Source organism: Crinia signifera, chromosome 9 (assembly GCF_055691185.1).
Source record: "Crinia signifera chromosome 9, ASM5569118v1, whole genome shotgun sequence".
Classification (NCBI taxonomy): domain Eukaryota; kingdom Metazoa; phylum Chordata; class Amphibia; order Anura; family Myobatrachidae; genus Crinia; species Crinia signifera.
The window spans coordinates 17,960,408-17,973,699 of NC_139225.1; the positions used below are offsets into that span (position 1 = coordinate 17,960,408).

Genomic DNA, 13,292 nt, shown 5'->3' on the forward strand with positions numbered 1-13,292 from the left:
CCTGTAATGTCCGTCTGTCACTCTGTGCATCCCCCCAACACCTGTAATGTCCATCTGTCGCTCTGCACATCCCCCCAACACCTGTAATGTCCGTCTGTCACTCTGTGCATCCTCCCAACATCTGTAACATCCAGCTGTCACTGCGCATCCCCCAATACCTGTAACGTCCATCAGCCGCTCTGTGCATCCTCCCAACCTCTGTAATGCCCGTCAGTCGCTCTGCGCATCCCCCCAACACCTGTAACGTCTGTCAGTTGGTCTGCACATCCCCCCCAACACCTGTAATGTCCATCTGTCACTCTGTGCATCCCTCCCAACACTTGTAACGTCCGTCCGTCACTCTGCACATCCCCGCCAACACCTGTAATGTCCGTCTGTCACTCTGTGCATCCCCCCAACACCTGTAATGTCCATCTGTCGCTCTGCACATCCCCTCAACACCTGTAATGTCCGTCTGTCACTCTGTGCATCCTCCCAACATCTGTAACATCCAGCTGTCACTGCGCATCCCCCAACACCTGTAACGTCCATCAGCCGCTCTGTGCATCCTCCCAACCTCTGTAATGCCCGTCAGTCGCTCTGCGCATCCCCCCAACACCTGTAACGTCTGTCAGTTGGTCTGCACATCCCCCCCAACACCTGTAACGTCCATCAGCCACTCTGCACATCCCCCAACACCTGTTACGTCTGTCAGTTGGTCTGCGCATCCCCCCAACATCTGTAACGTCCGTCTGTCACTCTGAGCAACCCCCCAACACCTGTAATGTCCATGTCACTCTGCACATCCCTCCCAACACCTGTAATGTCCATCTGTCACTCTGAACATCCCCCCCAACACCTGTAACATCCATCTGTCACTCTGTACATCCCCCCAACACCTGTAATGTCCATCTGTCGCTCTGCACATCCCCCCAACACCTGTAATGTCCATCTGTCACTCTGTACATCCCCCAACACCTGTAATGTCGGTCTGTCGCTCTGCGCATCGCCCCAACACCTGTAACGTCGTTTGTCACTCTGCACATCCCCCCAACACCTGTAACGTCCGTCTGTCACTCTGCGCATCCCCCCCAACACCTGCAACATCTGTCTGTCACTCTGCATCCCTCTCAACACCTGCAACATCTGTCTGTCACTCTGCACATCCCCCAACACCTGTAATGTCCGTCTGTCACTCTGCATATCCCCCCAACACCTGTAATGTCCGTCTGTCACTCTGCACACCCCCCAACACCTGTAATGTCCGTCTGTCACTCTGCGCATCCCCCCAACACCTGTAATGTCCATCTGTCACTCTGTACATCCCTCCCAACACCTGTAATGTCCATCTGTCACTCTGTACATCCCTCCCAACACCTGTAATGTCCGTCTGTCACTCTGTACATCCCTCCCAACACTTGTAACGTCCGTCCGTCACTCTGCACATCCCCGCCAACACCTGTAATGTCCATCTGTCACTCTGTGCATCCTCCCAACATCTGTAACATCCAGCTGTCACTGCGCATACCCCAACACCTGTAACGTCCATCAGCCGCTCTGTGCATCCTCCCAACCTCTGTAATGCCCGTCAGTCGCTCTGCGCATCCCCCCAACACCTGTAACGTCTGTCAGTTGGTCTGCACATCCCCCCCAACACCTGTAATGTCCATCTGTCACTCTGTACATCCCTCCCAACACTTGTAACGTCCGTCCGTCACTCTGCACATCCCCGCCAACACCTGTAATGTCCGTCTGTCACTCTGTGCATCCCCCCAACACCTGTAATGTCCATCTGTCGCTCTGCACATCCCCCCAACACCTGTAATGTCCGTCTGTCACTCTGTGCATCCTCCCAACATCTGTAACATCCAGCTGTCACTGCGCATCCCCCAACACCTGTAACGTCCATCAGCCGCTCTGTGCATCCTCCCAACCTCTGTAATGCCCGTCAGTCGCTCTGCGCATCCCCCCAACACCTGTAACGTCTGTCAGTTGGTCTGCACATCCCCCCCAACACCTGTAACGTCCATCAGCCACTCTGTGCTTCCTCCCAACATCTGTAACGTCCATCAGTCGCTCTGCACATCCCCCAACACCTGTTACGTCTGTCAGTTGGTCTGCGCATCCCCCCAACATCTGTAACGTCCGTCTGTCACTCTGAGCAACCCCCCAACACCTGTAATGTCCATGTCACTCTGCACATCCCTCCCAACACCTGTAATGTCCATCTGTCACTCTGAACATCCCCCCCAACACCTGTAACATCCATCTGTCACTCTGTACATCCCCCCAACACCTGTAATGTCCATCTGTCGCTCTGCACATCCCCCCAACACCTGTAATGTCCATCTGTCACTCTGTACATCCCCCAACACCTGTAATGTCGGTCTGTCGCTCTGCGCATCGCCCCAACACCTGTAACGTCGTTTGTCACTCTGCACATCCCCCCAACACCTGTAACGTCCGTCTGTCACTCTGCGCATCCCCCCCAACACCTGCAACATCTGTCTGTCACTCTGCATCCCTCTCAACACCTGCAACATCTGTCTGTCACTCTGCACATCCCCCAACACCTGTAATGTCCGTCTGTCACTCTGCATATCCCCCCAACACCTGTAATGTCCGTCTGTCACTCTGCACACCCCCCAACACCTGTAATGTCCGTCTGTCACTCTGCGCATCCCCCCAACACCTGTAATGTCCGTCTGTCACTCTGCGCATCCCCCCCAACACCTGTAACGTCCGTCTGTCACTCTGCACATCCCCCCAACACCTGTAATGTCCGTCTGTCACTCTGCACATCCCTCCCAACATCTGTAACGTCCGTCTGTCACTCTGCGCATCCCCCCAACACCTGTAATGTCCGTCTGTCACTCTGCGCATCCCCCCAACACCTGTAATGTCCGTCTGTCACTCTGCACATCCCCCAACACCTGTAATGTCCATCTGTCACTCTGCACATCCCTCCCAACACCTGTAACGTCCATCTGTCACTCTGCGCATCCCCCCAACACCTGTAATGTCCGCCTGTCACTCTGTGCATCCTCCCAACACCTGTAATGTCCATCTGTCACTCTGCGCATCCCCCCAACACCTGTAATGTCCATCTGTCACTCTGCGCATCCCCGCAACACCTGTAATGTCCGTCTGTCACTCTGCGCATCCCCCCAACACCTGTAACGTCCATCAGCTACTCTGTGCATCCTCCCGACATCTGTAACGTCCATCAGTCGCTCTGCGCATCCCCCCAACACCTGTAACGTCTGTCAGCCGCTCTGCGCATCCCCCCAACACCTGTAACGTCTGTCAGCCGCTCTGCGCATCCCCCCAACACCTGTAAAGTCCATCTGTCACTCTGCGCATCCCCCCAACACCTGTAAAGTCCATCTGTCACTCTGCGCATCCCCCAACACCTGTAATGTCCATCTGTCACTCTGCACATCTGTCACTCTGCACATCCCCCCAACACCTGCAATGTCCGTCTGTCACTCTGCACATCCCCCCAACACCAGAGCCGAATTTCCCATTAGGCACGTGAGGCACGTGCCTAGGGACGGCACATGTTTTTTGGGCGGCACTTGGATGCCTGTGCCTAGTACTGTCAGCCAAAAATGTACCAATAACTGCAAAATATCCACTGTACTGTACTATATTCCATCTTAAATAGAGTGTAAATGGATAGGACATGCAGATACTGCCCCTATAAACTGTCCTACTTAGTAAACATTATTGTTGTGCCTAGGGGCGCCCTCATCCCTAAATCCGCCCCTGCCCAACACCTGTAATGTCCGTCTGTCACTCTGCACATCCCCCCCAACACCTGTAACGTCCGTCTGTCACCCTACGCATCCCCCCCAACACCTGTAACGTCCGTCTGTCACTCTGCACATCCCCCCAACACCTGTAACATCCATCTGTCACTCTACACATCCCCCCCAACACCTGTAACGTCCGTCTGTCACTCTGCACATCCCCCCAACACCTGTAACGTCCGTCTGTCACTCTGCACATCCCCCCCCAACACCTGTAACGTCCGTCTGTCACTCTGCACATCCCCCCAACACCTGTAACGTCCGTCTGTCACTCTGCACATCCCCCCCCCCAACACCTGTAACGTCCGTCTGTCACTCTGCACATCCCCCCAACACCTGTAACATCCGTCTGTCACCCTACGCATCCCCCCCAACACCTGTAACGTCCGTCTGTCACTCTGCGCATCCCCCCCAACACCTGTAACGTCCGTCTGTCACTCTGCACACCCCCCCCCCCCCAACACCTGTAACGTCCGTCTGTCACTCTGCAAACCCCCCCCCAACACCTGTAACGTCCGTCTGTCACTCTGCACATCCCCCCAACACCTGTAACGTCCGTCTGTCACTCTGCACATCCCCCCCCCCAACACCTGTAACGTCCGTCTGTCACTCTGCACATCCCCCCAACACCTGTAACGTCCGTCTGTCACCCTACGCATCCCCCCCCAACACCTGTAACGTCCGTCTGTCACTCTGCACATCCCCCCCCAACACCTGTAACGTCCGTCTGTCACTCTGCACATCCCCTCCAACACCTGTAACGTCCGTCTGTCACTCTGCACATCCCCCCAACACCTGTAACGTCCGTCTGTCACTCTGCACACCCCCCCCCCAACACCTGTAACGTCCGTCTGTCACTCTGCACATCCCCCCCCAACACCTGTAATGTCCATCTGTCACTCTGCACATCCCCCCAACACCTGTAACGTCCGTCTGTCACTCTGCACATCCCCCCCCAACACCTGTAACGTCCGTCTGTCACTCTGCACATCCCCCGAACACCTGTAACGTCCGTCTGTCACTCTGCACATCCCCCCCCAACACCTGTAACGTCCGTCTGTCACCCTACGCATCCCCCCCAACACCTGAACGTCCGTCTGTCACTCTGCACATCCCCCCCAACACCTGTAACGTCCGTCTGTCACTCTGCACATCCCCCCATAACACCTGTAACGTCCGTCTGTCACCCTACGCATCCCCCACCAACACCTGTAACTTCCGTCTGTCACTCTGCACATCCCCCCAACACCTGTAACGTCCGTCTGTCACTCTGCACATCCCCCCAACACCTGTAACGTCCGTCTGTCACTCTGCACATCCCCCCCCAACACCTGTAACGTCCGTCTGTCACTGCACATCCCCCCAAACACCTGTAACGTCCGTCTGTCACCCTACGCATCCCCCCCAACACCTGTAACGTCCGTCTGTCACTGCACATCCCCCCAAACACCTGTAACGTCCGTCTGTCACTCTGCACATCCCACCAAAACATCCGGTGTCCTCCCCTAAACACCGGCTTCCTGTCAGTCAAACTGCGACTGGATTCCTATGCGTTTGCATTTTCAGTCGCTACTGGAGCCCGCGCACACGTGATGCGATAATCACCAGTTGCGTATTCTCTAAATAGCGATCCATACTGAATTAGCCCCTTAATCTGGTTTAACGTACCCCAATGTGCTGACTCAAGAGCTCTGTTTTAGGGGGATTATGAAATAAAAGCTATGTTTTAATACCATAACTCTTTGCCTCAGAAACAGATGTAATTTGTCCTTTTCTTGCTCTGTTTGCAAAATGTCCAAATAAATGTGTTCCAGAATTGTGCCACAGAATGCAGAGATGCTGACTCTCCGCTTTGTCCCCTCTGTCACAGCTCACTGCCTCAAAGTTCCCCGTGGTCATCAAGATGGGACACGCTCATTCGGGGATGGGAAAGGTGAGTACAGGAAGGTCACAGCGGTGCCGCGCAGTGCGCCAGGTCACTGACGAGTCAGGTGTTACACAATGCAGCCTGCGTCTTTCCCTGTGTGCTAATGTATAGTGACCCTGGCGGTGTCCCCGTGGGTCACCTTCTTCCTCTTTCCATTCCCTGACCTCGGGTTCTCTCCTTTCTCCTCTCAGTTATAACATCGTGGTCTGACGCCATTGTGTCCCCGTGGTTGCGCAGCCTAACCACCAAGTGATGCTATATCTGTAGAACGCTGTCCCCTAAACGCGTTAGCAAATATTTTGTTTTGCCAGGAATAATGCAGTTAATTATAAATCACATTATGTAGCTATGACCTATATGACAGTTCTGCGCCCACAGCCGTGTGTCTGTAGGTTCTCCGAGCCACATTAATACTCATGTCGATTCTTTTTAGTCGACATGTGCCGACAGGTGGTATTTTACGCCCTACTGTACCATCCACTCCTCAACCTCAAGTTGACATTTTCATGTGTCAAGCATCACAAATATTGACATTTAGCTTGTGTGGACCTTGTCAATGTGGACCCAGTAGCCAGGTCTGAATCATGCCCTTTGTGTAGCGCTTAACACCAAACACACCAGCGATTGACCATTGGTGGCCACCACTGACTCTACCACGGTCCGGTGACCAAGCGATAGACTAATCTCTCATGTCCCATTCCAGGTGAAGGTGGACAATCAGTATGACTTCCAGGACATCGCCAGCGTTGTCGCCCTCACCAAGACCTATGCCACATCGGAGCCATTCATCGACGCCAAGTACGATGTCCGCATCCAGAAGATCGGGAACAACTACAAAGCCTACATGTAAGTGGTTACCGTATGCATTACCTCTGCATGTACCGACGGTAGAGACGTCGTGTAAGGAACCTCATGGGCAGCTTCTGGTGGAACTCATATATTTAGGACAATCCCCTTACAAAGCATGCAGTGTAACGAGAGCTAGCCTGGTAGGCCGCCTTGGTAAGGTCTGTGGAAAGGAGCTGTGACCTCACGTGTCCCGGTCACACTTTTGCCCCACTCGGTTTATCTGTCTGTGGTGGATTGTCCCATGGCCATACTGGGGAATCCCTGGTGGGTCTCACTGCCGGAAGGCCCCGCCTACTCCTTTGATGTCCGTTTTCAGAATTATACATTGTTACTCTATTGTAGTATCATTTGCCTGAACACAACCACAGATTAATAGGCCCAATATTGTCTGCAGGCTGTGTCCTTGTTGGCCAAGCCTCTGTGGTGGCTCACCCATGGGCCCCTACCACTTCCTTCCCCTGGTGTACCCTTCATGACACTGACGTCCACTTACTGCCAGTTACGCTGTGTTGAGTCAAATTACATGGATTACTATGCAGGTGGAGTGCTAGTTATGGCACGCCCAGATTACCACCCGCGTACTATGATCAGCCAATAAGATCAGACAATGGTCTGCTCCCGGTGTCCCGGTGGAGGTCATGGCCTATGGCAGATCCATCACCTGTAACTTCCCCGACCCCCAAAGCTGTACTGTTTATTTGGAACATTTGCAGATCCACAGGCCTATCCTGCAGGGCTATGTATCCCCCGTGGCCGCCCTCCACTCTGTCCAACAACTCCGATGTGTAGTATACGGATGAGATCTGTGCATATTCTGCCAAAATAGACACGCGGTCCTGAAGCGTACTTTTGTGGCGTCATAGAGGCATTGGGGGACTCCGCTTGCTAAATGACCCCGGTTCTCTGCGGTACGCTCAGAACTCCTGGGTGTGTGTTTATTCTACCTTGCTGGGTTAGTGACTCCCTCTTCCCATGCTGCTTTTTATAGACCCTGCGGTTTACCTTAGGCCAGAAATAGCTCCTGTTACCGATGTCAATCTGCTCATTCTCACAGTGACGTCTGTTACGGTTCTCTCTCCTCCAGCTCCGTACCGTGGTGTAACATTAGACTCTCCCTTCCCTCCGACCTGGCAACACCTCGTCTCACTAGCCAGCCGCCCTGTCAGACAACAGACCCGTGTTCTCAAGTGTGAATAGAGCACTGAGCCATGTTCTGAGTCAGCATGGCACATAACCAGCCAATCACGTGTCCCTATATCCTGGTGCCAGCCTAGAGCATGGCTGGTCAGACCGCTGAGCCCGTTCAAAACAAAAGCTTCGAAAGCTAGTCTGCTACCTTCTGTGTTTGTGCATGAGTGAGAAAGAGATGTAGTTTCACTCATGTTTTGGAGACTCATGGACACTAGACATTTATATACATATATATATATATATATATATATATATATATATACAGTGGTGTCGCACTCCAGCCCGTTTTAAAAGCTTTTTATTGCAAACAACGGTGACACAGCAACGTTTCAATACATTCAAGTATTATCGTCAGGCTCATTGAACACACAAACAGACACTGTTTAAATAGTGAACACTGCGCCCTTCAGCCAGGGTCCACGCCCAGCCAGGCGGCGCTACCAGATGACATCACCAAACGTTACTAAGTTGCAATGTCTAAAGCAATATATCAACCTTAAAAATTATTATCAAAATCACCTACTTAGTGCTAAACAAAACCATCCTCTAACATGTAAGTTCAATATTGATGAACACTTATTATAATGATAATCCGGACTGAAATCCTTATTTAGTATCATTAATTAAACGTGATATATAAATAGACACAGCAAAAAATGACAAAGTAACCAAAACCACTTATAAATAAATAACGAACAACATATAACATATAGCGGACTGTCTCTATAATGAATTAGCATAATAATATAATATCAATGGGTTAGCCTAACGATATAAATCTGAGGATATCGAATAAACATCAAAAATGCATCAATCATGAAAATTAATCACTAAGATCATTGCAGCAAGACATTCAGACCCATATTCTCGTTAAGCCCTTTTGGGGCAACTGTATCTAGTTTTATGATCCATCTAGATTCACATTGTAGTAAACGAAGACCACGATCACCCCCCCGTAGAGAGGGTGCCACGTGGTCGATCATGCGGTATTTCAAAGATGCAATACTATGCCCAGCAATTGCAAAGTGGCGAGCCACTGGCTGCTCACTTTTACCAGTTTTAATGGCCTTAGAGATCGAAGACCGATGTCCAGCCATTCGATCTTTAAAGCTACACTCGGTTTTCCCGATGTAGCTTAAGCCACACGGGCACAAAATTTGATAAACCACGTAACGGGAATTACATGAAAGCGTGTGTCTGATGGTAAGTACCTTACCAGTATGCGGATGGTAGAATGTGGGGCCAGGAATCATAAATCTGCAAGTCGTGCAGGGGCATCGCACACAACCTAATTTTTTGGTTTTATCCACATTGGCTGGTGTGTATGTCTTTACTAGATGGTCACGTAGATTGGGGGGACGTTTATAGCATGACATCAATCGAGAATTATCAAACTTAAGTTCTGGGTCACTCTGTATTATCGGCCATAATCTTTTTGCTGTAGAATTGATTTTACTGCGGGGGGGTGATCGTGGTCTTCGTTTACTACAATGTGAATCTAGATGGATCATAAAACTAGATACAGTTGCCCCAAAAGGGCTTAACGAGAATATGGGTCTGAATGTCTTGCTGCAATGATCTTAGTGATTAATTTTCATGATTGATGCATTTTTGATGTTTATTCGATATCCTCAGATTTATATCGTTAGGCTAACCCATTGATATTATATTATTATGCTAATTCATTATAGAGACAGTCCGCTATATGTTATATGTTGTTCGTTATTTATTTATAAGTGGTTTTGGTTACTTTGTCATTTTTTGCTGTGTCTATTTATATATCACGTTTAATTAATGATACTAAATAAGGATTTCAGTCCGGATTATCATTATAATAAGTGTTCATCAATATTGAACTTACATGTTAGAGGATGGTTTTGTTTAGCACTAAGTAGGTGATTTTGATAATAATTTTTAAGGTTGATATATTGCTTTAGACATTGCAACTTAGTAACGTTTGGTGATGTCATCTGGTAGCGCCGCCTGGCTGGGCGTGGACCCTGGCTGAAGGGCGCAGTGTTCACTATTTAAACAGTGTCTGTTTGTGTGTTCAATGAGCCTGACGATAATACTTGAATGTATTGAAACGTTGCTGTGTCACCGTTGTTTGCAATAAAAAGCTTTTAAAACGGGCTGGAGTGCGACACCTCTGTGGACTATAAATAGCGTGTTTTTGCTGTGTGGGCACCCGCCGGAGTTGAACTTATAAGTGGCTGTGCCGGATCCTCTGTGGACTATATATATATACATATATAAGGTTAACTACTCCTCACCACAGAGCTTTAAACCAGTGTAACGTATATCCTCTACATTTGAACCAGTACAGAACAGAGACGGTCAGACCCCTAAACCTACGCTCTACAAACTAGGTAGAGGACTGTCAACCGAGCCCCTTCTTCAATATCCTATGTGTTTTGTCCACTGCAGAAGACATTATATTAACACATAATAAAGTTATTATTAACCACCTCTTCCTTTCATGTGACACGTGTGTATTGTACACATAGAATGATATGTATATTACCTGGTGACACACTCACCACACAGTGACCTTAGTGGTGGGGTTTCCCCTGGTGGATAGTTACGCAAGTCTCGTGTGCCGTTAGGAGGAACTCCGCACTGCGCACATCTGTAAGGAACGTGTGCTGGTCATTGCCTCACGCTGGATTCTCCTTTCTGTGTGATATCGGGGTGGATGAGTCAGATCATTGTATGCAAATCCTGCATAACACAGTGATGAGCAGACGGTGATGTTGCTCATATGGATCTTACCTGTGCGCTGGTCGGTAATCTCCACACCTGAGCATCAGCTGCCATTATTTACTAGTGACTATAACGGGTCATACCATACTGCTGTGCTGTCAGATGGCACTTATAGGTGTGTCCTTATATATCTACCCTCAGTACACCACGCAGCGTGAGATGCCTCATACCTCCCAGCCTCAGTACACCATGCAGCATGATATACCTCATACATCCAGCCTCAGTACACCATGCAGCGTGAGATACCTCATACATCCAGCCTCAGTACACCATGCAGGGTGATATACCTCATACATCCAGCCTCAGTACACCATGCAGTGTGATATACCTCATACATCCAGCCTTAGTACACCATGCAGCGTGATATACCTCATACATCCAGCCTCAGTACACCATGCAGCATGATATACCTCATACATCCAGCCTCAGTACACCATGCAGCATGAGATACCTCATACATCCAGCCTCAGTACACCATGCAGTGTGATATACCTCATACATCCAGCCTCAGTACACCACGCAGCGTGAGATGCCTCATACATCCAGCCTTTGTACACCACGCAGCGTGAGATGCCTCATACATCCAGCCTCAGTACACCATGCAGCGTGATATACCTCATACATCCAGCCTCAGTACACCATGCAGCGTGAGATGCCTCATACATCCAGCCTCAGTACACCATGCAGCATGAGATGCCTCATACATCCAGCCTCAGTACACCATGCAGCGTGATATACCTCATACATCCAGCCTCAGTACACCATGCAGCATGAGATGCCTCATACATCCAGCCCCAGTACACCATGCAGCATGAGATGCCTCATACATCCAGCCTCAGTACACCATGCAGCGCGATATACCTCATACATCCAGCCTCAGTACACCATGCAGCGCGATATACCTCATACATCCAGCCCCAGTACACCATGCAGCATGAGATGCCTCATACATCCAGCCTCAGTACACCATGCAGCGTGATATACCTCATACATCCAGCCTCAGTACACCATGCAGCATGAGATGCCTCATACATCCAGCCCCAGTACACCATGCAGCATGAGATGCCTCATACATCCAGCCTCAGTACACCATGCAGCGTGATATACCTCATACATTCAGCCTCAGTACACCATGCAGCGCAATATACCTGATACATCCAGCCTCAGTACACCATGCAGGGTAATATACCTCACATACCCTCCAACTGTACCGATTCTGCCGGTACAGTACCGCTTTTTAACGGTCTGTACCGGCAAAAATCAAAGTGTACCGATGTACCGATTTTTAATAGCCAGCTCCTCCGACTCTGGGAGTTGTAGTTCCTAGTTGTAGGAAGTAACTGCTGGCTGCTCTTCTGGCAGCAAGAGCCGTGAGGGGGGAGTGGCTGGCCAAGACTACTTCTCCCGAGGTGCCCTGCGGGGGGGCCTCGGCAGTCTCAGTGTGCCCGCCTCCCCCCTGGCTCACATGACTGTAGTCCTGCCGCCTGCCCGGGGTTCTCCGCATAACACATATGCGGAGGTGCTGGGAATGACAAGCGCCGCCTCAACAGTGAGGGTATGCCAGCCCTCCCTCTTGCTATGAGCCAGCAAAATTAACCGGCTCCGGGGTTATTGTTCACATATTGTTCTATATATCGGGCTGGCTTGCAACTGGTGGGGGGTCCTCTTAAAAAAAAAAGGCACAGTACACACCCGGAAAGGGGGTGTGACCACGCCCACTTTAACAGTGACCACGCCCATTTTAACCCGTGGCCACATCCCCTCCCCCCCTTCCCGAATGTCTACCGATTTTTGCCCTCCAGATGTTGGAGGGTATGACCTCATACATCCAGCCTCAGTACACCATGCAGTGTGATATACCTCATACATCCAGCCTCAGTACACCATGCAGCGTGATATACCTCATACATCCAGCCTCAGTACACCATGCAGCGTGATATACCTCATACATCCAGCCTCAGTACACCGTGCATTGTGATATACCTCATACATCCAGCCTCAGTACACCATGCAGCGTGAGATACCTCATACATCCAGCCTCAGTACACCATTCAGTGTGATATACCTCATACATCCAGCCTCAGTACACCATGCAGCGTGATACACCTCATACATCCAGCCTCAGTACACCATGCAGCGTGAGATACCTCATACATCCAGCCTCAGTACACCATTCAGTGTGATATACCTCATACACCCAGCCTCAGTACACCATGCAGCATGAGATGCCTCATACAGCCAGCCTCAGTACACCATGCAGCGTGAGATGCCTCATACCTCCCAGCATCAGTACACCATGCAGCATGAGATGCCTCATACAGCCAGCCTCAGTACACCATGCAGCATGAGATGCCTCATACAGCCAGCCTTAGTACACCATGCAGCGTGAGATGCCTCATACCTCCCAGCCTCAGTACACCATGCAGCATGAGATGCCTCATACAGCCAGCCTCAGTACACCATGCACTGTGATATACCTCATACATCCAGCCTCAGTACACCATGCAGCGCGATATACCTGATACATCCAGCCTCAGTACACCATGCAGCGCGATATACCTCATACATCCAGCCTCAGTACATCATGCAGTGTGATATACCTCATACATCCAGCCTCAGCACACCATGCAGCGTGATATACCTCATACACCCAGCCTCAGTACACCATGCAGAATGAGATGCCTCATACAGCCAGCCTCAGTACACCATGCAGCATGAGATGCCTCATACAGCCAGCCTTAGTACACCATGCAGCGTGAGATGCCTCATAC

At 50.4% G+C, this 13,292-nt stretch overlaps 1 protein-coding gene across 4 annotated transcripts in view; it reads left to right on the forward strand.

Annotated features, from left to right (window-relative positions):
- SYN1 (synapsin I) overlaps positions 1-13,292 on the forward strand; it is an 88,214-nt gene that overhangs the window by 52,299 nt on the left and 22,623 nt on the right. For all 4 annotated transcript variants that reach the window (XM_083161247.1, XM_083161244.1, XM_083161245.1 and 1 more), the window contains exons 6-7: positions 5,662-5,724; positions 6,422-6,564. In XM_083161247.1, coding sequence (XP_083017373.1) covers positions 5,662-5,724; positions 6,422-6,564 — 206 coding nt within the window. The remainder of the gene's footprint in view (positions 1-5,661; positions 5,725-6,421; positions 6,565-13,292) is intronic.